Raw genomic sequence first — 25,391 nt, 5'->3', positions numbered from 1 at the left:
GCTTCTCGCTTTGTGTACGTGTTTTGAAATGTTGCGGCCAGCCTCTTCTTAAATTACGAACTCTATCGTGAGAACATCAAAAAGTCCAGCGACGGCTTCTCTGATGGGAAGCGGCACGAGTGTGAATGGATGTGTTTGCTGAAAACTCGAGAGGGAAGAAGACACCACGCGCCACGAGTCATGCCTGTGCCAGTGTGAACAAGTACCTGTGCCTGAGCGCGCGTGTGTGTGTGTGTGCGTGATCTTATGGTACAACCATGGCAAGAGCAGCACTTACTAAACTTCTTCTCCTCGTGATTCTTGCCTTCATCATCTGCCTCCCGGAATTTTTCACATTTTACCAAGGTTGGTCACACAAACAGCTTCAGATCCACATTAGTTCATTCTGTGTGTGTGTGTGTGTGTGTGTGTGCGTGTGTATTGTGTAAATGTTAGAATGTTATCCACCTTTTGTTCAAACTTTGCATCAAAGTAAAGCTTTAGACAACGTTCGCTTGATTTGCTTCCTCTTTACACACATTGTCTGTGGAAAGACCTGTCTGTGTCGGTCTAAGATTATAAATCAGACCCAAATATAGCTCCATACAACTCTGACTGACAGCCCTTTTGAAAAGGTTTCCGTATTGTGTTGCCTTGAAAACACGTTTCTTTATGAGAGCATCTCGGTTTACCCTTGTGCTCCTGCCGTCTTTGCCTTCAGTGGTTTTTCTTTTTTGTCTCTCCATCTGTGTCTTTCCTCATCTGTCTCTTTCTGTCAGATACAAACTGGAGGCAACAGCTTCCATTTCGAGATCTTGCTATGATTTATAGCTTGACAGCTCGTTCTTTTCTGCTTTTCCTCTTTATGCCTGCTTCTGCTGAGAAATCAGTCTGAATTTTGCCGTGTTCATTCTCTTTATCCTTGCAGTAACAAAAGTGAACTTCTTCTGCCTTCCCTACCGACCCTGCGAACAAGGAAATCAGGTGAAAGAGGGAGAAAATGGAAAGGCTGGAAATGATGACGCTAAGAGAGGCCATATGTGTGACCCATCTCAGACTCCAGATCAGGAAAAATGGGAGCAAGCGTGCATACGAGAAGATCAAAGCAATACAACAGATTCGGCTTCAGACGTCAGGCGAGGCAGAGATGATCCAAAAGCGAGGTGGTTCATGTGTGAGACAGACATGGAAATGGCAGAAGTACACAGAAATATCTCAACTTCAGGTATTCACATCTAGAGACTCAACAACATCTGCTTTCTGTTTAGAAAAGCTTGCTACTGCCTGAAGTCCACACCGCTGAGTGCATCTGACCCGTACTGTCTAGTGTGTTTGGCTAGTGTGATTATTGAGTGCCACGTCTGGGTGCAGTTAAGTAAACTGTGCCCTGGTCTGCTTGAAAAGGTGGTCCAGGGCATGCTTCAGTTAGACTCTTAGCATACTCTGTGTACGCTCTTAAGACTTCCAAGGTGAATCATGACTCTAGGATCCATCACATTTGAAAAGTTTAAGCTAATTAACAACTAATTAATTGTTTATTAAAAGTGACATTTTATGGTTACCGTCACAGTGAGGACTCTATGCAGTCCTGTGAAAAAGTAAGTAGATCCCATGATTCAGTAGTTTAGCGACAATAACTTGAAGCAGTTGTTTTCTGTATGACTTCATCAATCGCTCACACTGGACACACTTTAAAATGCCATTTAAGTTCATTGAGGCTTACGAGCATTAATTTATGCACATTTCTCTAAAGGTCTTGCCACAAGATTTCAGTCATGTTCAGGTTTGGACTTTGATTGCAACAGCTTAACCCTTTTGTTTTGCAGCCATTCTGTGGTAGGGTGCAGTCTGAACCAAGCTTTAGCCGTTAGGCAGATGGCCTCACATTTCACTCTAGAATACTTTGGTGTACAGAGGAGTTCAGTGTTGACTTACTGAGTGCAAGATGTGTCGGCCCTGTGGCTGCAAAAGAAGCCCAAGTCATCACCCCTCCACCACTGTGCTTCATAGCTGTTATGAGGTGATATGCTGATATACATTATGGCCTAACATCACGTTGGTCTCTTCTGTCACTGTTCCTGAAGTCATGATCAGATGCATTTTTGCAAACTAAAGCCAAGCTGCATGTTTCTTAAAGAGAAGAGGGTTTGTCCTGGGACTCTTCCAAGCAAGCCATATTTGTTCAGTCTATTTCTCAGTGCATTTAACATGCTAACTGAAGCTTGTCAAATCTGAAATATACCTCTGGTTTGGTCTGGTGTATATTTTTGTATTTGCTCCTACCTGTTAGTTGTGAGATTCGCACCTTTAGCAATATTTGGGTGAGTGGTTGTACTGTTTTTTCAGCTAGTGTTCAGCTAGTAGCTTAGTAGTGGAAAGGTGCATCCCAGGTCTTAAAACTGCAATTCCTTGAACAGCCACTTGAGGGTAGATTTACAATGTAAAATAAACTTTTTTATAGCCTTGTACAGGAAAAGGCTTTTAGTCTCTAAAACTTCATGAAAACTGTACAGAGGACACCTGTCACGAAGTTTGCCATAATTCATCTTGTGTTTCTGTTGTTCAGCAGACCATCAGAGGTGCAACGCTTCCAGAGAGAACTGATCGCCTTTCACTAATTAAAGAATCTAATTAAGCTTTAAAATATGAGCATATTAACGTGAGCGTCACTGTGAGCATGTTCACAGGCTGGTGTTATTTAACTCTTGCGCTGCGATGCCTTCTTCAGCAGACAATATAAGCCTTTTACGCCCCAATCAATACATTCATGCTATTTATTCACCCACAGCTTACGAGTCACATCTGGAGGTGTCAGCCGAGCTTCATCTGCCCAACGCAGAGACCCTGAATCTCACCTTGTACGGCCGCAGCAATCACAGTTCCTTACACCTCTACCCACCTGAGGAGGAGGAGGAGGAGGAGGAGGAGGAAAATAAGGGTGGTGATGAAGGACAGAGGAAGGCATTCTACTGCTGTCTCCCTTTCCTGCCCAACTCTGAATCGCCCAATCAAAGCCGCTGTCTCCTTTGGTTCGCCAATCAAACGGTTTGGAATTCAACAGCAAAGGAAAAGCTGCCATGGAAACGGACACAGAAAGGTTGGTGTCAGGCGGATGGAGCTGGGCTTCTTTGATCCCCACGCAGCAAGTGTGGCTTCACTGTAAGATGGAAAGGAGAGGAAAGAGGAGACAATAGGAGACAAGGAAATTGGCCACTCAGTTTTCATTTCATTCCAAGCTGCCCACTCTCTCAGTCCACAATGGAGTCATTCTTTTTAATAGAAGAAATTTCCTTCAGTTCTTCTCCTGACTTTTTGTTTCTCCCTCTTCCTCTGTACTACATGATCAGTCATACTTTCCAAAACTACAGTACATCTTAATTTACTGTATCTCTAAGCCTGTATTGATTTCTTTCTTTCTGCTCTGCTCTCCAAAAGTCCCTCATGCTTAAGACATTGATTAAGTAATATTTTCCAAAGTGCATAATGAAAGCTGGATATCCATTTCCTTCCAATTTTTCTGCAGCACCTCCACCAGACCTTTCCATTTATGCTTTTCCCTTTCTTTGTTCTTGTTTGTTCATTTCCTCTTATTATTTATATTGCCTCTTCTATGTCTTTTATCTCTTTCCAGTCCTCCTTCCTTGCCGGTCTCTTGCCTTCTTATCCTTCCTTCTTTTCTTCCTTCATCCACTCTACATTTTCATGTATTTTATTTTCACATGGCATGAATTTTAGTGCTGGAATGACTGGGATGGATTTTTTTTTCTTTAGGTAAAGAGGTCAGTAATGAAAATAATACATAATTGTTTCAGACTCTGCTTTGTCCAAAATGTTCCTCTGTTTTCCAGATGAGTGGCAGTGTGCGCTCAGAGTGGTCTGGCTGGCTCTGCTGTGTTTGGTGTTGCTGAGTATAGTAACGAGTGTGATCGGACAAATCTACAAGAAAAGGCGTTTGTGCAGTAAGAGACAAAAAACAATCAAACAAAAGAAATCACTCGTTTTATGATGCCACAACTGAAGAAACAAAGTCAAAATTTTGAGTTACTATTTTAAATTTCTAATTAAAAATGAAAAACTTTGAGTTTTTGAGTTGAGTTTGAGTTTGTATTAGTGAGTTGAAAGTTTGGACTTATGAATATAAAAAAGGCTTGGCTTTGTTTTTCAGTGGTGGAAACAGGCGTCCTAAGACATGTTTTTTTCCTCTGCCAGGGAAGCCGAAGGTGCACCCTGATGGCTTCAACTTAATTACTCAGCAATTAAATGGTAAGCCAGCAAAATGTGTATTCTGAAGTTACTGTACACTAGATACGTTTGTACTTCACTGGATTTCAATATTGTGAGTGCTTAAAAATATCCAACTTTAAACAAGTTCACCTTTTGCTGAAGGGCAAGACTGAGCGTGCAAACTGAGGTGCACATAAGAAAAAAACAACAACCATTTACACACAAAGATAAAAAGCAAACTCTAATTATAACACAAGAAAAATGTTTAAATGTAGCATGTTCAGCAGCAGTGGTCTGTCCAAAGGTGACTGACAATGTGCAAGGCAAAAGTGCAAAAAGTCATGTTTAGCGCTGTGACGTGAGACTTCCTGCTTCTATGGTGAAAGACAAGCTTTTTCTCCTGGCCGCATATTGCTATCAGAGCCACTGCTTTAGACTAGTTTCAACCACAGTGCAGAGAACTTAAAAAACAATTATTATTATGAGAAATTCTGAAGTGATTGGTTTTGTCATATTGTACAAAACCTTCTATGACAATTAAGCAAAGGTGAAACCAATGAGGGACAAGATCAGAGTCGAACTGAAGCAAGACTCATGAAAAACTGACTTCCACACCCAAAAAGGAAATGACAAAGAAATGAGTGTCTTACACTGAGGCATGAACACTAAGAGGAGGCAGACTCAAGGGAACACAGGAAGCCTCAAATTACAACCCCCACTAGGATTTTCTCAGTGCACATGTACCAATACACAGCCCTCTGTGACATTTCAAGCAGCCCTCAAGGACAGAATACACTACCATACAGTTCATTCACCCACAATATATAACTTAACACCAAATATAGAGGCAGAACCAAACCAAGGGAGCATAATCTATTCATCAAACTCAACAGTCACCTCAAGGCACTTTATATTGTGATAATACAGAGAAAATCCCAACAATCAGACTGCCCCCTATGAGCAAGCGCTTGGTGACAATGGGAAGGAAAAACTACCTTTTAACAGGAAGAAGCTTCTAGCAGTCCAAGTATCAGGGAGGGACAGTCGTCTTCGACAGTCAGTGAGGGGTGAGGACAGGAAGCCGCTCCGGAAGAGAGACAGAGATTATTAATAACTAATGATTAAATGGTGTATAAACATAAGACTCAGCCATTCAATGTTAACAAATACATCTGGTGTCAAGAAATGCCACCTCTCACTGTAATGGTTAAAAAAATGATAAGCCATGGCTTACTATCAACCAAAAACCAGTGTGTTAGATCTCTGAACAAACACACTAAATGTGTATTTAATCTATGTTTTCATTTATATGCTGGCTCAGTACATGGTCACTTTTAGAAATCCTGGTCTGTGAATAGTCTGTATTGTCTCTGAAGTATAATATATGAATAATATACTAAGTAAACTAAAATGTATTCCAGAAGATGAGAGTTACAACATGTTTATGCTACTCTTTTATGTAGACGGTGCCAAAGAAACAGAAGTCAGCCCTCCTGAAGGTAAACTGCTCAATAAAAACGCATTTACATCTGCGTCAACAGGCTTGGAGATTCTAACAAACTCTTTTTGGTCCAGCAGAGACAAACCTCCACTTATACGGGTTTCATACCTGGTCAGGTCAGTCCTTTTAATCAGTCAGCATCATTTAATGGATCTGTTGTTTCACTGCTTTCACCACGTTAATCTTTTTCTTTTTTTTTTACCAAAATGGATAGGGCTCTCACCAATTAAAGAAGTTGACAGTCAAAGTAGGTACACACACATGCACCTTTTAGAAAAATGAGTCAGATCACAAACACACGTTCTGATTGTCCTCACGTATACTTTTCAGATGACATATCAATGTTAATGGATGGAAATGCTGACCACTGCTATACTGGTAAAGTCTTTACTGGAACAATTGTACAGGTTCAAAGAGAAAGCTGCTGGTGGTTATGACCACCAATAGCTGGTTGATGACTTTCAGATACTCTTGCACGCATTCAAGACTTAACTTGGCGCCTCTTCATGCAACCAAAGTTTGATTAATTATATGCGGTTTAGTTTTTAGATGCTATGGGTCGGCCTTTAGTCCTGTCCTTACCAGCGTATTGCTGGATACGTTATTTGAAACTGCTGCACGGTTGGGAACCACATCGCCCTTCATTTTCATACGTGTGTGGTAATCTGCGAATGGTGCTACGAGAGCTCAAAAACTCCAAAGTGTAGCTTTAAATATGATGGACTTAATGCATAAATACAAAAAGTATACCAATGTGTAGCTAATTATCATTGAATTGTTTGCTGTATTAGGCTGTTCTCTTTACGTAAAACGTAAACATAAGGTCAGAGGTTAAATGTGATGTGATATTTGGATGTAAATTATAATGTGATATTTAGAATACACATACACCAGTATCATTTCCTAAATGTTGCCAATACAAACAAAGGCAGTCGTAAAGTTAAAAGACATTTTATGATGTTTGACCTTATAAAATACACACAACACTTATAAGAATCATAGTTTCTAAGTTATAAGGCTTTTTGGTAATTTTGGACCTATACATCATTATTTTGACATTGAGGATTGTGGTTGATGTGAGCCAAATTTTGAATGGATTGTTAACACGACTCCATTCTAAATAAAAAACGTAAAGTTTTATCGGAATTCATTCAAAACTTTTTGAGTTATGGTGTTTACAGACAGAACGGCATGCACACTTCCAAAAACGTAATCTTCCAGGCGGAGTTAATTGTCAAAAAATTCATCTCAGTAGACAATTACTGCAGAGTATCAACACATCAGAACCCTTTTAAAATGTCATCTAACAGTGCGCTTGGTGCCTTTTTTCTGTTGTCTTTAGGTTTTCTGCATCATCGCAGCCATCCCTCCGTCAGCTCCATCAAAGATGAGCCTGCTCGATGACAGGCGAGCAGCCGGAGGAAGCTGGAGGAAAACAGCCGCCTCATTTACCAGCATTACTAATGGTGAAAATAAAGATATCTGAACCACCTACATGTGCTTGTGAACTTATTTTCAGCATGTCATCTCGGAAGCTTTGTCTATGTTAGCACTTTATTAGAGGACAGTCTCTACACATTATTAAACTATCAAAAGTTAAATAAATGGATTGGCCCTCGAACATTTTTCACCCTGAAAGAACTAAATTGTTTTGTATTCTGAGTCAGATGCATGGCTGATAAACAGCCTTACCCCGTCTGGTTATAGCTGAAAGGAGCCAAAACATTTTGACAGCACTGACTAATATCTTGTTTGCTTAATAGCTTTCCTTGCCAGCATCCATGTATCTCTAAAACTGAAGAAGAAGCAGAGGGAGAGAAATATTTATCCTTCAGAGATCGAGGTAACTGTGGGCTAAGCGCTATAAAGTAATTCATCTCAAATTCTGTAGAGACGGCGGTTCAGAAGGAGGAGAAAAATGTAGAGCATAGTTGAGATACAACACATCTGACACATCTCTGCGGTGATGTGTGAGATGAAACCGACGTGGTATACATTTCTGAATGTTGGAACGCATGATCAAAGGCTTTGTTCTGGAGTAAAAACATGTAACCTATGTGTGCATGTAAGGCTGTCTTTGGGGTGTTTAAAGTGGAATCACACAAAGTGTACAGCAGGTCGAACGCGAGTAACCACCTGGTTTTATTTCACCATAAAAACATTAAAGGAGCCAAGCTCGCTCTGCCAGGAAGTAACTAACTCCAGATAGCAGCACCTGCAAGGCTCATGTCTTACTGTGAATTTGCTCTTTTTGCAGTCAGTCGTACTCAACCATCTGGAAAACATCTGTATTTGCAGCACATTTTCAGAATTATTAAACCCAATCGCTACTCTTTTACTTTTATGGCGTAAGAGGGAGACATGAAAAATATTTTAACTTATGGGTCATTCCACCTCATATCGCTCATCACATTTTTAGATCATTGTCTGCTCAACCACCTGTGTATTGCTTGAAAATCGAATGGTTTAAAACTTGGATGACTATAATCTAGCTGTGAAGTTTCAGCCTCGTGTATCAAATACTTTTTTGGACATGTTTTGTTTTTCTTTTCTGAGGCAATGTTTCAACATGAATATCTCAAAAATGTCCAAGATAAAAGCCTAAAACTTTCTCTGATCTTTCTTTCTCCGTAAGATAGAATCAGGGTCTGTAATTTGGAAACAATGCTTAAAAATGTCTGGGTGGATTGAGCAAACACAACAAGTTGCACACTAGAGACATTAGCTCATTATTTAATATGAAAGAACAAATTTCAGGAGCTTCCAGATGTAAGTCTTATTATAACGGAGAAAATTATCTTGTGAAGTATATGCATATTTGTTATTTTCAAGACCCACTGGATGAGTCTAATAATGATGTTTAATTTTGAAATATACAAAAATGCAAGAAATACTGATTTTTTCTTGTACATACAAATAAATATTACAATGTTGTATCTTTAAATTTGAATGCAGACTGGAGCTGGTCGAGCAGATGGCCCACAATAATTTGAGATAAATTGACCCTTATACCAACAGTTTTGCAGAGTGAGGCAGTTTTAATGCATATTTATAACCAAAGAATCAGAAGTTACACTCCGTTTCAGCAAAGATTGCTGTGTGCGAGTTATACAATCCACATCTACCTATCGTGTTTCAATAACCTTTAAAGTGAGTGAACAATGAGTTAGCTCATTGTTTAGCAACAAACAGATGCACATGATGGAGTAATTCCGGCTAAAGAGCTCAATGTCCCCTTTAGGATTTAGCAAAAGCCAAAATCAGAGTTTAAAGAGTCAAAATTCACTAAATGAATGATAGTGTTTAAAAGGTGATACATAACACAAGTGTTCACTATTTACTTCCACAAAAAATGTCTCTAAAATCAGTTATTGCAGGTTTGAATTAATAAACCCCCCCAAAACAGACAGTTTTTGTTTTACTGGGGTAATTAAATGTTTTATTGTTATTTTGTTGCTGTATTTCACACTGTTTGGTTTTGGTGCAGCCAAACTAGCCGATTCCCTTCAAAAGGCTGTGGTTTCACTTTTAGCGTAGAGAGTGGTATCGCTCATCTAATTCAGTCCAACAACAAGACGCAAACAGAAATTAATTAACCGACATCACATTAGTAATGTTCACAACAAAAGATGGAAATAAAATATAAGGTAGTGTTGTTTCATATAATTTAACACAGAAAACAAAATAAGTATGATATTACTATATATAATCACTGACGCTGGTATTTTATCTTAACCTGCAATTAAACAGTCAACACAACAGACACTCTACTAGTGTTAGTCTATGTTTTTTCCTGTTGTGCAAAGAAAGCTCAATGTACAATAATATAGAGTTTGATCAGTACAATCAGTAATATTCTGTTTTTTGGTTTTGAGGCGTGGACGTCATTTTGGTTTCTTAAAGCAAAACATCAACGGCAAAACAGGCAAAGTAACATTCAGAGACACAACGTGGCACAAACACACAAACAAAACGTATGCGAGCTACCACTACGTGTGTCAGTTAAGCTGGTATCTTCCTGATGATATTCTCTGTGTTCTGTTACTATCTGGCACTTAGTGTAGATTAAAGCACTTGTTCTGGTGACTCTATTCTCTATACTTTACTGTACAACAATAGACACACTGGCAGGCAGTTGCACAGGCAGTGTTAATGCTGAATCTGTGCTGCGGCCTCTGTGGCGGGTCGGCAGTGTTGGCTCTGGATGTGGGAGATCTGCAGGATGGGCAGCAGCAGCTGAAATGCATTCTGGATGTAGTTGGTGCTGTTGGAGCCCTGCGGATAGGAAATCATAAGTAGATGTAGCATAGTGCTGAACAATATATATGCATATATACATATATGTATATAATTGAGAGTTTCAAAGACTGATGGCTTGGGGACAGAAACTGTTCTCTTGCTATTCTGCTCCAACAGCTGTAAATCCTCTAGCTAGACACCTGTAGTGAGAATAATCCATGATGGGGATGGATGGAATATAACAATGCTACATGTGCACAGTTTGTGTGCACAGCTCTGGATGTTTCTGGTCATCCAGAAATTCCTCGAGGCATTAAACAGGTGCTTTGCTAACAAGAAAACAATGCCTCCTGGCATCGCTGTCACAGAGATATAACAATAAAAATGAGGAAAGATTTGTTTCTAGAGATGAAATTTGTAAAAAAAAATGCATTCTGAAAAATGTTGAACAAGTCTTTAAACGCTGTGTGGATCTCGTCTGAGTGCCTCTTAAAACTCAGTTCCCATTGCATTAGTGATGATGATCCTGATCATTTATCTGTCACTCATCATGAGACTGCTACATCATTAATTTTATCCATTTTTATTTTTATTCACGATGTTCAAAGTAAAAAAATCTCACCTCTAGCAGCACACTCTCTACCAGTGGGTTCAGCTCTTCTGCTTTCCTCTGGCCCTAAAAAAGAGAGGCAGTGACACTCGTGAGATCAATAAAAGATGATGGAGTAGCAGAAAAACACAAGTACAAAGACAAAGATCAAAAATTATTTTACTACTGTCAGCAGAGCCTATGAAAAAAACCCCAAACAAACAAAAGAAACAGTGACTTGATCCAACAAACAAATACTCACACATCAGCTGTCTGATATATCTCCTGCTACATCTAAAAAGCTCTGCTGTCACTGAGTCACGTTGTTGTAGTGGGTGAAATGTTTAATTACAATGAATACGACCACTGTATTTATTATGAGTCAGCTCTACAGAGACTGCTCTGTTGGCATAAATACTCATTAGAGCACCCCGTGTGTATTCATACAACTTAAAATAGGCCCCAACTGAACTAAAGTTAAACCCCGATGGATACTTTTTGACAATAGCAAACATTATTAGAATAGTCACAATCATCCCTAATGTTCACACACCCACATGCACACACACTCTCACCTACCCCAACATCGAGCAGCGTATCAGAGAACTTCTTGGCCAAACACTCCACCTCCTTACACATGGCACATGTCAACCTGCAATAAGAAGAGTGGATTTGAGCATGCATCACTCCTTGGAGTAGTGATACTATCTCTTCCTTGACCTCTCTCTACCTCACAGATACACACACACAGACATGCAGACACACATTATGTGCAAATGGATTATTTCTTCACATTTAGTTTTTGCTAGCTCTTTAATTGTAGACCTAATGCCATACACACCTAACTGTTCTTATTTTAGTGCCCCTCAATCCCCTTTTCTCTCTGTCCTCCTCTCTCCTTGGTACCAGGGGGATTCACCCAAATGATCCTGGTAAAACAGATCCTTATCAAAGCCTTCCCCAAGCTGCAGTATCTGCCCTAGCACAGGGCCGAAAAAAAGGAAAATCAGACCCTCTAACTGGACCGACTTTATCTTTGATAACAGCACGTTTTTCATAAGCTTATGCACACGTGAACTGTGCAACATTTATTTTGATCATTTTTGACCAACATCTTGTGTTGATGATGAGCATGTTGGATTGTTACGGCAAGTTATCTCCAGCACATCCCAGTGGGGTTAATGTCTGGAGTCTGTTGCGTCTAATCCACGTGAAAATGACGTCTCCTATTCCCTGAACTCCCTGAACCACTCTTTTACAATTTGAGCCTGATGAATCCAACCCAACCACATTGGAAGAAAACATTTACTAAAGGAAAAACCTGGTCATTCAGTATTTTCAGGTAGTAAGCTGACCTCAATTTCTGAACCAATCCCAGATCGTAACACTGCCCCCACAGGCTTGTACAGCAGAAACCTGACACAATGAATGCATCACTTCACCCGCCTCTCTTCTTGCCCTGATGCACCCATCACTCTGGAACAGAGTAAATCTGAACTCATTAGACCACATGACCCTTTTTTCATTTACTCCAATCTTTATGCTCCCGAATATACTGAAGCCCTTTTCCTGATTAGCCTCACTGATAAGTGGCTTTCTTAAGGCTACACAGCTGTTTAGTCCCAATCACTTGAGCTGTTCTCGCACTGTGTGTGTGGAAAGGCTCTTACATGTTGATTTTTTATCATTTCATTCCAATTTTAGCAGTTCCAACAATCTCCTTAGTTGTTTTCTTTGCTTGACACAGTCCAATAATTTCAGTGAAACGCAGTAACAGCTGACACGGTTGTCTAAGAAATGATAAGCTCTTATGTATTTGCCTAGTTAAATCCAGGTGGTGACTTGTCTTTTGGCCAGGCAGTGTATGCGACTGTTTCAGTCTTCTTTGCTTGTGAACCTAACCTCAACAATCACAAATGCCAAATCCCAAACATTTCCATTATTTCCCTTAGCAAAGACATAACAACAGCTTATATTGATCTCCTGGAGGCTTACCCTAACCCGTACCATAACCTTGAACCTGTCAAGGGGATACCCACAGAAGGAAGTTCCCACAATGTAAGTGTGTAATACAAGTACACATTCACACACATACCTGGTGAGGACGTGTGCCTGGTCTCTGGCTGGTTTCTCTTGCTCCTGGCCGTGGAGGATGAGCTCCGCCACCTTGTGGAGCTGCTCGATGCTGCGAGCCGTCACTTCTGCCAGACTGCTGACCGATGACAGGTAGATGGCCTGATGAGAGGAAGGTGAGTGCACACACACACACACACACACACACACACACACACACACACACACACACACACACACACACACACACACACACACACACACACAGAATAAGTGATTCAAATCAAATAAGGCAGTGACAGCAGGAAGAAAAGGTGACGGAATTTAAACTTGAAAGCAGAAGTCATAACAGTGCAGATGAGACGTCACCTCTACAGATATGGGGTCGCTCTCCTTTGCCTCTTCTCCTCCCTTCATCTCCTCCTCCTCGCCCTTCTTCTCCCCCAGCTCTTCTCCGTCTTTCTTCTTGTCTTCCTTTTTGTTCTCCTCTCCTCCTGGCTGGTCCTGCGTTTCCCTGCCAACTGTCTCTGTAGTGACAGGTTGTTCCACCTTGCTCACCCAATCATGGGCCCTCATTCGAGCCTGGAGATGCATAATTACCACTCATCAGGTCTGCATGAAGACACATTCCCACCCTGATCCTGATGTATGCTAATTAGATGCATATACATGGATATATGCTAATATTGGTTTTTATATATGTGAATGTGATTACGCAGGATGGCTTTAGGGGCTGATAACTTTTAAATTAGCTTTGCAGCAGGATGCAGAGTTACTATGTTGAGTGTAGATACAAAGATGTGTATTTTTGTAGCTTTGTGGACCGTTTTCTCAGAGCAAATAGGAAGAATGATTGGTGGTTGTTAGAATATTCCTGGTACTAAACTACACTATGGAATTTGAAATGCATGATTTCAACACAATTTCATAATAAAACGAGGTATAAACTAATACTCATAACACAGCTTTATAGAAGAAAAATCAAAGATTTTCTTTCCAAATCAGAATCATATCACTATGTGAAGGAAACTATCTGTGCATTACACCTACAGGAGTGTTTATGACACCCCAGAAAAAAGACAACAACCCTTCTCCATCAAACTTTAGAGCAGGCACGATTCGGTCAGGCAGGTGGTGTTCATGTGGCACTCGCCAAAGCCAGATTGATGATGTATTGCTTGCGTGCTGCTTCTCAGCCACAGAAACCCGAGTCATGAAGCACCGGGCGCAGTTTTTGTGCTGATGTCGAAACCCTGCAGTTACTCAGTCAGCAGAGCACTATGTGCCTCAGCACTCGGCAATCCTGTGCTGTAACGTTACGTGACTTGCGGTGATTCCTAAATGCTTCTGCTTTGCAGTAATACCACTTACAGTTGACTTGTTGCAACAGCTGAATCAGAGTTGCAACACTGGCATTTCTCTATCACAGTGCCACCTTCAAATTCACAAATGTTTGTAAAGGCAGGCTGCCTTTATATACCTGTGGCCACGAGACTGAAAACACCTGGATTCATAAATGATGTGGCTCAATACCTTTGTCCATATAATGCAGAATGATATGACATTCAGAGCACAGACAGTATACTGGCTACTTCCTAGACTTCTGTACAATCAGACCTCTTTTTGAAACCAGAGGAGTCGCCTCCTTCTGGACATTAGAGGAAATACAGGTTTTAGGCAATTCAACACCAGCTTCGCTTTTCAGCCACACAACTAAGGTCTGTATTTTATACACAGTCTGTGATTTAAAGGCTCGTCACAGACAATGTACCAGAAGGCAAAAAGGCGCTTCACCCACTGATGGTGCTGATGTAAAGTAGTAAGTGTCAGTAACTTAACAACCGGTGTTGCCAATAAAAAAATATAAAAGATTGTATTTATTATTAAACTGTACAATTTACAGAAAAGACAGTTAATTTAAAATTGATAGCAAAATGCAGGATGGATGGATGGATGGATGGATGGATGGATGGATGGATGGATGAAAACTACTGGCATCTGTGTGAGTGAGTCACCTTGTTGAGTTTGTCCGGCGTGGCGGCAACATGAAGTTCAAAGAGCAGCTCGGTGAGAACACTCACAAACTCCTCGCCATCAGCAGCTGATAAAAATGCACAAAAGGCATGCACCACCTCGTGTCAGTTTACTTAAATACACAAAGCACGTGTTAAAGTGTGATGCTACACGCATTTACACCACATGTCAGGAATCAGTCGATTTACTCCATGCTGAGATCACGAAGCGTATATTGTTGTTGTCATGCCAACGTAATTCAAACTCCTGTGTATAAATTACAGCTGGAATTGTAAAACATGCAGATTCGGCGCCTGGATCTTATGGATTGTTTCTGTTGGCTTTTCTTGAGTCTGCAAATGTGTCGGTGGCCCCTGAACACCAAACGCCGGATCAGGCATCCTGTTCAACCCTCCGAGCAAAAGGGCGCCTGCCTGCTTTGAGCTGTGCACCTCCATGACATCCCCTGAAGGTGCCCCTCACAAACCCTTTAAAATGTAAAGTGGTGAGATGTGACGAGACCAAAACTTGCCATCACACTGACACAGTTTCACTCCAGTAGAACATTTTCTACTTCTTTAGCAGATTAGGAACAGTCACCGTCATCGCTGATTCCCGTAAGGATCTAAGGTTTTCAGGGCTTTTAGGAAGAGGAAATATAATTTGGGTAAGTTCTAGGATGCAGAGCATATAAGATTATTTGACATGAAGCAGATGTTTAAGTGAAAATTTGGATTCTTGAACTCTAATTACGACATAATATAACAGATTGATGTGACTTGTCAGAGTCATAAGAGAGTGAATAAAACAAAAATGTCAGGTCAGATAATAAGACGTTTGGGATCAAAAGGGTGGCTGATCATAACCCTAGGTAGACCTACTTGTCAGGTTAGGTTACCTGTACCAGTGACCAGTGACGATACTAATGCAATATTATTAGAGGCTGAACTGGGTCAGAACAAGAGAGTTCAGGCAAAGGAATGCTATTTTTTAGTTTATGAGGAAAAGGTCCAGATTTTCTTAATTTTTTTTTTTCGTGGAGTTTAGATGACCTCCATATAAACAAAGAAAAGAACATATTTTTGTGTGCTGACAGAGCCTGACTCAAGGATGACAACGCAGTTAATCTGGTCACGTTTTCACTGAAGCCATGCAGTGTCTTTCATCTCGTTATAAGATGCTAAAAGATCATCCTGTATCAGTAACAGGAGAAGGAGGGGTACTCAGGCCATTTTCCATAAGTTTGTTGCCTCATAAGAAACAAAGGAAAAGTCATTGCCTCACTTTTTTCCTGCAATGTTGCTGAAACTGGAGAAGGCTGTGTAAACGGCTTTAAACAGCAACCAAATACCACAGGATTAGTCTTTGTGTCTGAAATTGATGGAGCACGCTTTTAAAAAGCACTCTTTGAATCTGCACAAACTAACTTTCTGCACAACTGCACAAACTTTGAAAAGATTAAAACTAAAATAAGTGAGCTAAAGCTCCCTGAGGAACAACAGCAGGCTGCCCACAGCCAGCATCAGAGATAAGCGCAGTCATGAGTGTGTTCAACAACAAACCCTGTTTTTAACAGTTTGGGTTATCATTTCCCATCCAGGTGCCTGTCAAAGGCCACCTGATCCTGGGTCAGCGCTAAGGGACCACCTCCACCTACAGCAGGTCTAGCAGTCGATCTGGGTCACTCACATAAGGGGGTAGAACAGTGTAATTGGGAACTAAGATCACCGTTATCCTTCGTCTGTCCTCCTCCTTCTGTCTCCACATCCTCCTCTTCCTCTTGCTTGATGAAAATCTCCTTGATGTAAATCAGCTCCTTCTTCACCTCCTCCTGCTCCTCTTCGGTCAGGGAGGAGAGGAAGGCTTGAACCTAAAATCACAGCTGCAGGTAAACTGCTTGAAACAGGCAGTGTTTCTGAAGCGCTTTCTGTATTCCCGACACTCGCGCCTTACCTTTGCTTCACTCTCATTGGACAGAATCTCCAGGGCCTCCAGGTGTGACAAGCCCTGGTAGTCATCAAAAAGAATACCGTAGTGAGCTGTGGGAGCACTGATAGGCTGGTTACTCAGACGGGCCCGCTCCTTCTCCTTGGCTTCCTTCAACATCTGAAAAAAGAAAAAAAAAAAAATCAGAAAAAACAGAGCCACCAATTTAAAGCAATTACACCTACACACACACACACACACACACACACACACACACACACACACACACACACACACACACACACACACACACACACACACGACACACCAGATTCAGATTCATTTCTTATCTGACAAGATGAGATGAGATGGTCAGTTGCATGCCTGACTAAGTGACGCGGTCTTTTGCATCAGAGTTTTGGTCTTTTTAAAACCCGGGTCACTCTCTGCAAGAACAGTCATGGTCTTCTTTCCAATGAACTCCAAGGCATCCAAGCCTCCACTGATCACTGACTTACCCTGAGAGACACAGAGAGACAGATGCAGAGCGAGGAAGGGTGGGAGGGGAAAGGCAGTTCAGCAAACTACAGTAGCCTGTTAAAGAAAACAATAAAAAAACAAAAACAAAATAGGATTGACCAACAAAATTGTAAATTTAGATTGCACACTTTTATAAAATGTTGTAATTTAAATAATATCATACTGAAAGTTTGCATACTGAAAACTAAATGAATTCAGTTAAAAAAATATGAGCTTGCTCTTGGTTTATTGAGGTCCATGAGCGCCAAAATGAATGAAATAAATACATTGTTAACTAATTAAATGTGTCATTAATCAATTAACCCTTTAAATCTCAGTCAGTTCAGTCAGGAACAAAGAGGGAAAAAATAAAGTGAATGTTTTTGCAAAATATTTAAGTAGGATTGTAATTTTAAAACTGCAGCCTTCTGCCAAAAATCAAGAGATCATTGCTTACAATCCATAACAGCTCACAACTGCTTCCAGTCTGATTTTCAAAGCACAGATGATGTCTTTAACTTTAACTGCGCTCCTTCACACAGCAGGAAATCGAGAGGCAGAGCATGTGTTAATGAGAAATATTTCAGCTTACTAAAACTGTGAATTAGGAGGTACTTAATATGTAACACAAATAAATAAATCGTTGACAGCACTGAAGGGGCTCGACTTTTCTATCGACCATGGCTTGCCATCGAACACAGATTGAGGAATGCCGCAGGGAAGGAGAGGAGAGGAGCTGGCAGCGACGTCCAGAGGAGGATCAGTAAATCAAGGACTGTCTTCTGCAGCGTGGACGCTGTCTGAAGTCATCACAGTCAAGCACTCTCACCAATCTGAGGCTATAATAGAGCTGTGCTGTGTCTGCTGTAACTCTATAGGCTAAATTAGTTAAAGGGTTAACTAATTAAATAGGTTAAGCTCTGTAGAGTTCATTCTTTTTAAAATCTCACTTATATTTTGAGACATCTTATTAAACAGTTTATTTTGGATTAACCTGATTTTGTAGATTAAATAAGCCCCACTTTCAGAGTACTTACTTCTATTTGCATCTACTTGTCTGCTAATACTGTAGCATTCAGGGTTAATAGGGAAGCTTTTCAATTATGTTTGCAGTTCAGCAGCAGTTTTATATGCTTATACGTTAGGAGCAAAACTGTGACACCACTAGTGCATTATACTGATCACTGACTTATCCTGAGAGAGACAGAGAGAACCTGAAATCTAAATATTTAAAAATTTTGCCAGGAGGAAGGAGAATGACTGAGGGCGACCATAAAAAACTCTCACTAAGTCTAAAAGTCTCAGGAGACTGCTGTGGATCTGATTAAACTGAACGACCTCCAAACATTCGGTAAAGCACATCATCAGAAACAAGCACAACTCCATCACACAGACAGCTCTGCTGTGGACACCAAAGTGCAAAAGAGAGCGCCCTAAGACCACACGGCAGCAGACTGTCGAGGCGGCATTATGGGCACTAAGAAAACGAGACGACTCTTCATATCTGAGTACATGACTGCCTGGTGAAATGTATGATTTAATCGCCACTAACACTCTTTCATGACATGGTTTGGAAGCTTCATCAGATGGATACCTTTTGTGTGTCTCTCTGTGCGTGTATGTGTGTTCACTCACAGTGTTTTGTACGGCATGTGTGATTGTAGAGAAAACGCCCCTGCTAGAAGCTGTGGCTGCAGTAGGAGAAGACGACTCCCCGGAGTTGGACAGGTCAATCTCTCTGCTTTCGATTCCTCCTTCTGTCTTCTCCTCCACTCCCTCCTCCTCTTCCTGTGCCTCCTCTCCAACTGAGGTTCTGTGGAGACGAAGTGCCTCTCCTGCCTTCACCTTTACTGAGGTCAGGCTTTGACCTGCACACAGAAAGCAGCAAATTAAAGACTCACATACATGAGGAGAAGTAGACATTGATGGTCTATTTCTCCTGCTTGCCAGCGACATTTCTCATTACATATATAAAAACACATGGTCCTATAATAATCCTGGCTGAAATCTATGAGCCAATTTTGAAACCGCAAGAATGATGGCGATAAAATGTTTCTTCACTTGCTTATGGAAGGACTCTGTGCTTGTCTGTTACTATCACCTTGCTATCAGGTCCCTGCTACTGCAGAAATACCGTACCAGCGATTTCTGAATCGCTACACATGAGCAAATACACATATAGATATTGTTAAAGTGTTTATGTGATGACAGTGTGTATTTTCAAATTGTGCATCTTGGAAAACATTGCTGCACCACAAATCGTGTACAGATTTGGGTGCAACAATGTTTGGGTCCTTTCATAGTTATGGTGTATTTGACATTCCTGTGTTGGTGTTTGTGCATCGTCATTTGTGCAACTGACCAGTCATGTTGCTGTGATGTCACAGCTGTGCAATGGAGGGGAAAAAGAAAACAAATAGCTCTGTTTTTATAAAACACCCTCCTGGAATAAATAGTAAGCACTGCAAGTGCTTTCTTTATTAATTTATACAATATAATAAATTTACTATGGAGTTAGGTTTTTGTTAGCCAAATTTAACTCATGTTAGTTCGCTAGTAATAGCTTTCAATAGCATTAGCTACCTTCTCAGTTAATGCTAACTGTATGCTCACACAACATCACTGGTCAGTTTCAATGTTGACCCTGAACCAAAATTATTATGGTGACGCAAGAACAACATCAACATGGGGATATCAGATTGTGCCACAGTTATGCACAACTGGCCAATCACTGGGTGAAATGTAATTCAGTTCAATTCTATTCTATTCATACAGCACCAAATCACAAGGCCACAATGTGCTTAATATTGTAAGATAAAGACCCAACAATAATACGGAGAAACAATCAGATGACCCTATGGGCAAGCACTTTGGCGACAGTGGAAAGGAAAAGCTCCCCTTTAACAGGACGAAACCTCTGGCAGAACCAGCTCAGGGAGGGACTGGTGGTGAGTGAAATGGGTGTAAATGTGAAGAAAAGAATTGGATGAGAAAAACCTGGGACATACCCACTGTGGAGGTGGCAGTGGTCAGAAGAGATTTTCCCCATGAACTCCAAGCTCCCCAACCTTTTTCTTTGTCCAGGAGGGACTTCTGTGCGCAAATATCCATCATAGGAAAGGAATAAAACTGTTAACCGTTTGGTCTATAATATGTGTGAAAGTACAAAACAAATGACAATCACAAATCTCTAAATACATATCATAATTGCTTGTTTATTATTAAATATTTCAAAATGTCAATATGAAGCTGTATTATACATAGAAAGGCTGGATCTTAGCTTTAAGGAAATTCATGTATCATGAAAACAGAAACTAGCAGTTTTCATCAATCAAATTAACTAACGAGAAGTTAATAGGCTTTGGCTTTGTCAAGCTAAAAGACAGTGTAACACCTTCAGTGTCACTTATTTAAAGATTTCAGTGATTATATGTACATATTTGAGCCTGTATATACAATTTCCTGAATAAAAATCCTAAATATATTCAAAATTCTTGTTTCTTTGAAGTTATTTTATAACTGTGTGCAAGTGTATCTATGAGACATTTTCCTCTCAGTGCTTTGTGTCAAGGAAACATAAATCAAACTTCAGCTTGTGAAACAAACCTCCACATCTTCCTCTGCAGCCTCTGTGTCTGGCTCCAGGCTCACTGGTTGGTCACATTCAGTCATCTGACTCTCTGCAGGAGACTCTGGTTGGTCAGCCTGACCCTCTAATGTCTCAGAGGTGGTGGTGTTCTCTGTGGTCGACTGCTCTTTGGACTGATCAAAACTCTCAGGGGAGAAAAGAGGCTGCAGTGGATCTGCTGGGGGTGTACCGGCTGCTGGTACATCCTGACCGAGGCTAGGAACAGGGTCGGGGGGCTGAACAGGTGGAGGGGTGGGGTCTGTGGAGGGGTCAGCATCAGAGGAGGCAGCCTGAGACATGATGATCTGCAAAAAGTTGGATTTTTAGTGGAAAACTGCTCATCTGTGTCTTTCGTATAAATGCACTTTCCCTAAAACAAAAACACTGTTTATACAAATCTAAGCATAAAGTGGAAACACTCAGTTCTTACATGTTTTATCATGTGTGAAACTCTTGAGGCCTGGCACATTCACACAGCGTTTAATTATTAGTGTGAATTAGACTTTTCATTGGGATTAACTTTAGTGACACTAAACAATGTTCCTCAAATTATGAGGTACTAAGAGTACCAACTGTGTAAACTGTTCCGTGCCAAAGAGGATTGAGGAAAAAGTCAATCAAGCTGTGTCTGTATCCCACACATACGTCATAAGAGGTGTGATTGGGCTAAAAACATCTGGCTTTAAGGACTGGGAGCTTTTTTCTGCAGCTCACTGTACTTGCAATTGAACATGTTGTAAGGGACTTTTGTTGATAATATATAATGTATTAAATAACAATTAAAAAACTGGGGTATATAGAGACTCCTGGACCATTTAAAGCAGGGGTGTCAAACATAAAGCCCGGGGTCCACAATTGGCCCGGTGAAGTCTCGAATCCGGTCCCCTGGACAGCTTTAGAAAGGGACGCATAGATTTTGAACTTTTGACTGTATTTTCATAAGTTTCACAGATTTTCCTATTGATGAAGACCAACCACCTTCATTGCTGCAATTTTACACAGGTATTATTAATTTCTCTGGTCCCAGCCACTTAAGATCAAAATGGGCTTTATGTGGCTCATGTAAAAGGAGTTTGACATTCCTGGTTTAAAGTGATGTAGAATAAGTATTTTTTTTTAAATATATAAATAAAAATGAAAATCATAAAAAATGACAACTTGGATTTCTACCCCATCCATCCCTCTCAGTCACATGCAGCAGTCCCTGAAGACACACCCAGACCCCCTTCTTACCGGTCACCTGCTCCTTACCCAGCTCAGCCCAGGCCAGGTGAGAGATGTAATCTCAGGAATGCCTGTCTTGGGTCTGCACTGGTGCCTCAGATTTGGCTTGGGAATTAGTGATTGACACCATTATTTAACACACACCATTTTCAGTGCATGGGAGATCCACGTTTAGCCACTGTGGCATCAACAACCAAAGGGACTCCACTTGAGTGGGTATCTCTTTTATCTCACCCTGGTTTTTACTTAAGGTGCAGTACCATTTATTCTTATTTTTGTTTTCTTTTTAGCCCTTTATTATTTATTTAACTTATTTATTTCCATATCTTAAAGTTGCAGTTTGTCTTTGTATTTTCTCTTTGAAGCATTCTAGGGTGCAGGTGTGCATTAAATAATCTGTAAATAAAGAGTCGAGTTTCTATCTTATTCTAAACTGTTGCAGCAACGAACAATTATCTCGATTCTCTAATAAACACGATGGATACTATTTATTTTATTTGGCCTCGAATTAGAGACATTTTCTCGCTATGCTCTCCTTTTTTTCCTCTTCTCGTTCCCTTCAACCTCCCACCATATGGTAGCAGATAGCTGTCCCTCAATGAAGCTAGATTTGTTGGTCGCTTCCTATTAAAAAAGAGTTTTTCCTTCCCGCCATTGCCAAGTGTCGTAAATAAGTGAGTGAGGTTTTAAATGTGATTTTTTTTTTCATTAAAGCTGCAGTAGAAAGTGCCGTGAGGGGAATTGTTGCTGTGAACAACTAAATAAAACTGGACTCAACTGAAAGAATTTTGACAACACAGAATTTTATATGTGCTATAATTAAAGCGACAGTACTGCTGGTCATTTCATGTCCGATGTTGCCATCTTGTGTTCAGTTGCTGTACTCAGATGCATATGACTATCACTCAGTGATTTTATTACTGTTAAAAGGAGTTTTCTGCCAGAAAAAGGTCCTTGTGCAGAACGTTTTTTGTTTTTTTTTTTGTTTTTTAAATCAGAAGAGCTGGTGTGGTTAAAAATAATAATTAATATATATATATAAAACTTCACAAAATAGAAAAATATGTTTTCACCCACACACAAAAAAAATGCTTTAAACAGATACTGGAAACCACGGTCTCATAATTCTCATTTTGCATTTTGAGCAGTAACAATAATCTTGCACTTTTGACATAAATTATATAAACATCTTTTCCTCTGACTCATATAGAGCGTGACAGCGTGACAAATAATAATTCCCTAATGCTAACACCTAAGTAAGGATGTATTAAAGACTGCCCTGCCTTTTTAGTGCGATTTATAGCATTAATGCAACGTGACAGCATAGGCAACGCTGTATAAGAGACAGGCAACAAAGAGCACTGTTATGCTCTACTTTCACGCTAACATGAATGGATGTTTCTCACTTCCTAAACACATACAAACACACAAAAACAAAGCGATGCAGCAAATTTATGAAAGACTAATCTCAAGTTGAACTGCAGTTCTTCGCTTGTATAGTCAAAGGAAAATTATAAAGCTGGGAGACAGTTTTGTTTTTATGAAAGTGACAGTGCAGCTCACCCGTTTGGTGCCAGCCAGCGGCTCTTCCGCCCCGCCACGTCGGCAGGACGGTGGTCTGTGACTGCGCCAAAGAGTAACAGCTGACAAGAGAGTTCTCTGCCTCGGGAGCGGCTCTGATGAGCTAAGCTAACACAACTTCACAGACGGGCAAAAAACTACAGCGCACACAAAAACAAACTGTACGTGTGTGTGTGTTTTTCCTCCAATAATTAGAAAACGGCACCACAGTTTCAATATAGCATTCTGTTTCAGAATGCGACCGCTGAATAAGTTAGGCCAGTCATAAAATAAACGACGCCAGTCAAAATAGCAGCGAAGTTGCATCTATGTAGGAGTGAATCATTTCAGTTCTTCTGGCTCTTTAGAGGAGCAACACCTCTATTCTGAAGCTCGGTGAAACGAGAGTCCGCACAACAGCTGCTGTTACACGCAAAACCCCACAAAAACAAATAAAACAAAACAGACTAAAATGAGTACAACTAGTGATGACGAGTACGATTTATATACATATTAATCTGCTTGCTTGCTCAGCGGCTCGTTGGTCTAGGGGTATGATTCTCGCTTAGGGTGCGAGAGGTCCCGGGTTCAAATCCCGGACGAGCCCTCGCTTTTTCTTACGTTTATATCATCTCTAATATGCACAACACAGAAAATCCAAAGTAAAGGGCTATTGCACGTAATGAGTATGCAGCTGTATTTTTTTTGTCCCTCAATGTTGCATTCTTATAGTAGTAACAGTATTGCTGCAAGGCAGTGTAACATTTTAACATTTCTAACTTTGAAATAAACTACTGGGGGTGTAATAAATCACAGGTTTGGTATTTAGTAAACAAAGAACAAATATGTTTTATTTGAATTCAACTACTCCACCTCTCTCACTAAGAAAATCTAGTGACATTAAAAGTCATGTTACAGTCTTTTAACACTCTTGTGTTCTCCTTATCCCAAAAATAATCATCACTAAGCTGATGATAACCATTATTTCACTGCTGTTCTGTCTGGTTATCATCAGTAGGGATCAAGCATTCATAAACTGGCACACCTCTTTTGATCCACACCTGACAACTGTAACAACTGTAAGTGCTGTCACTTCATTTTCTTTGTGGGAGTTCCCTGAACAGAGAGATTAAATTGCACTTGACTGTAAAAACGTCCTTTCATGCTTTCTTCAGGTGCAAGGGGTGAGTGCTAGACTAAACATGCTGTGCAGTCACACATAAAGAATCCAAAAAGCTTAGAGTGAAGTCTCTGAAAATGGATGTTTTTATTTAAAAAAATGAAATCTGCTCAAATCTCTAATGCTCCATAACTACTTCATGATCCATCCATCCATCCATCTTCATCCGCTTTGTCCGGGGCCGGGTCGCGGGGGCAGCAGCCTAAGCAAAGAGGCCCAGACCTCCCTCTCCCCAGCCACCTCCTCCAGCTTATCCGGGGGAATACCAAGGCGTTCCCAGGCCAGCCGAGAGATATAATCTCTCCAGCGTGTCCTGGGTCTGCGCCGGGGCCTCCTCCTCCTGGAACACCTCACCCAGGAGGCGCCCAGGAGGCATCCTTGTCAGATGCCCGAACCACCTCAGCTGGCTCCTTTCGATGTGGAGCAGCAGCTGCTCTGCTCTGAGCCCCTCCCGGATGGCCGAACTTCTCACCCTATCTCTAAGGGAGAGGCCAGCCACCCTTCGGAGGAAGCTCATTTCTGCCGCTTGTATCCGCGATCTCGTTCTTTCGGTCACTACCCACAGCTCGTGGCCATAGGTGAGGGTAGGGACGTAGATCGACCGGTAAATTGAGAGCTTCGCTTTTACACTCAGCTCCCTCTTCACCACGACGGACCGGTGCAGCGTCCGCATTACTGCAGCTGCAGCCCCAATCCGTCTGTCGATCTCCGGCTCCCTTCTCCCATCACTCGCGAA

The 25,391-nt window shown here is 40.9% G+C and overlaps 2 protein-coding genes across 8 annotated transcripts; one reads left to right on the top strand and one right to left on the bottom strand.

Annotated features, from left to right (window-relative positions):
• The first annotated feature begins 28 nt into the window (after positions 1-28).
• LOC308395957 (uncharacterized protein) lies at positions 29-7,183 on the top strand. Of its 4 annotated transcripts, none has more exons than XM_080881018.1 (10): positions 29-345; positions 908-1,204; positions 2,768-3,076; positions 3,828-3,938; positions 4,189-4,242; positions 5,667-5,702; positions 5,782-5,820; positions 5,919-5,951; positions 6,035-6,082; positions 7,047-7,183. In XM_080881018.1, exons 1-10 carry the CDS (start codon positions 258-260, stop codon positions 7,106-7,108), a joined length of 1,077 nt encoding a protein of 358 aa, XP_080737144.1. In that variant the 5' UTR covers positions 29-257; the 3' UTR covers positions 7,109-7,183. The 4 variants fall into 4 exon arrangements, with proteins under 4 accessions (XP_080737144.1, XP_080737143.1, XP_080737146.1 ...); XM_080881017.1 differs by having other exon boundaries at positions 5,779-5,820; XM_080881020.1 differs by lacking the exon at positions 6,035-6,082.
• Positions 7,184-7,822: 639 nt separating this feature from the next.
• On the bottom strand, positions 7,823-23,531 carry fam114a1 (family with sequence similarity 114 member A1). Of its 4 annotated transcripts, none has more exons than XM_080881628.1 (13): positions 23,479-23,531; positions 20,670-20,996; positions 20,072-20,156; positions 18,699-18,931; positions 16,929-17,063; positions 16,572-16,724; positions 16,308-16,488; positions 14,621-14,706; positions 12,975-13,187; positions 12,628-12,767; positions 11,112-11,184; positions 10,566-10,619; positions 7,823-9,979 (listed from the first exon to the last, which is right to left on the bottom strand). In XM_080881628.1, exons 2-13 carry the CDS (start codon positions 20,988-20,990, stop codon positions 9,854-9,856), a joined length of 1,800 nt encoding a protein of 599 aa, XP_080737754.1. In that variant the 5' UTR covers positions 20,991-20,996; positions 23,479-23,531; the 3' UTR covers positions 7,823-9,853. The 4 variants fall into 4 exon arrangements, with proteins under 4 accessions (XP_080737754.1, XP_080737757.1, XP_080737755.1 ...); XM_080881631.1 differs by having other exon boundaries at positions 16,347-16,488; XM_080881629.1 differs by lacking the exon at positions 23,479-23,531 and adding an exon at positions 21,925-23,472.
• Between the last annotated feature and the right edge of the window lie 1,860 nt (positions 23,532-25,391).

Source organism: Rhamphochromis sp. 'chilingali', assembly GCF_963969265.1.
Source record: "Rhamphochromis sp. 'chilingali' genome assembly, chromosome: 4".
Lineage (NCBI taxonomy): Eukaryota > Metazoa > Chordata > Actinopteri > Cichliformes > Cichlidae > Rhamphochromis > Rhamphochromis sp. 'chilingali'.
The sequence above is the reverse complement of the archived record's forward strand: the minus strand, read 5'-3'. Positions and strand labels throughout refer to the sequence as shown.

Coding starts and splice junctions, on each gene's coding strand:
- LOC308395957 (XM_080881017.1), top strand. CDS start 258: ATGGCAAGAGCAGCACTTACTAAACTTCTTCTCCTCGTGATTCTTGCC. Junction 346..907: donor ATTTTTCACATTTTACCAAG/GTTGGTCACACA, acceptor TTATCCTTGCAG/TAACAAAAGTGAACTTCTTC. Junction 3,939..4,188: donor CAAGAAAAGGCGTTTGTGCA/GTAAGAGACAAA, acceptor TTCCTCTGCCAG/GGAAGCCGAAGGTGCACCCT.
- fam114a1 (XM_080881628.1), bottom strand. CDS start 20,990: ATGTCTCAGGCTGCCTCCTCTGATGCTGACCCCTCCACAGACCCCACC. Junction 18,932..20,071: donor CACTGCCACCTCCACAGTGG/GTATGTCCCAGG, acceptor TTCTGTGTGCAG/GTCAAAGCCTGACCTCAGTA. Junction 9,980..10,565: donor TAGAGAGTGTGCTGCTAGAG/GTGAGATTTTTT, acceptor TCCTATCCGCAG/GGCTCCAACAGCACCAACTA.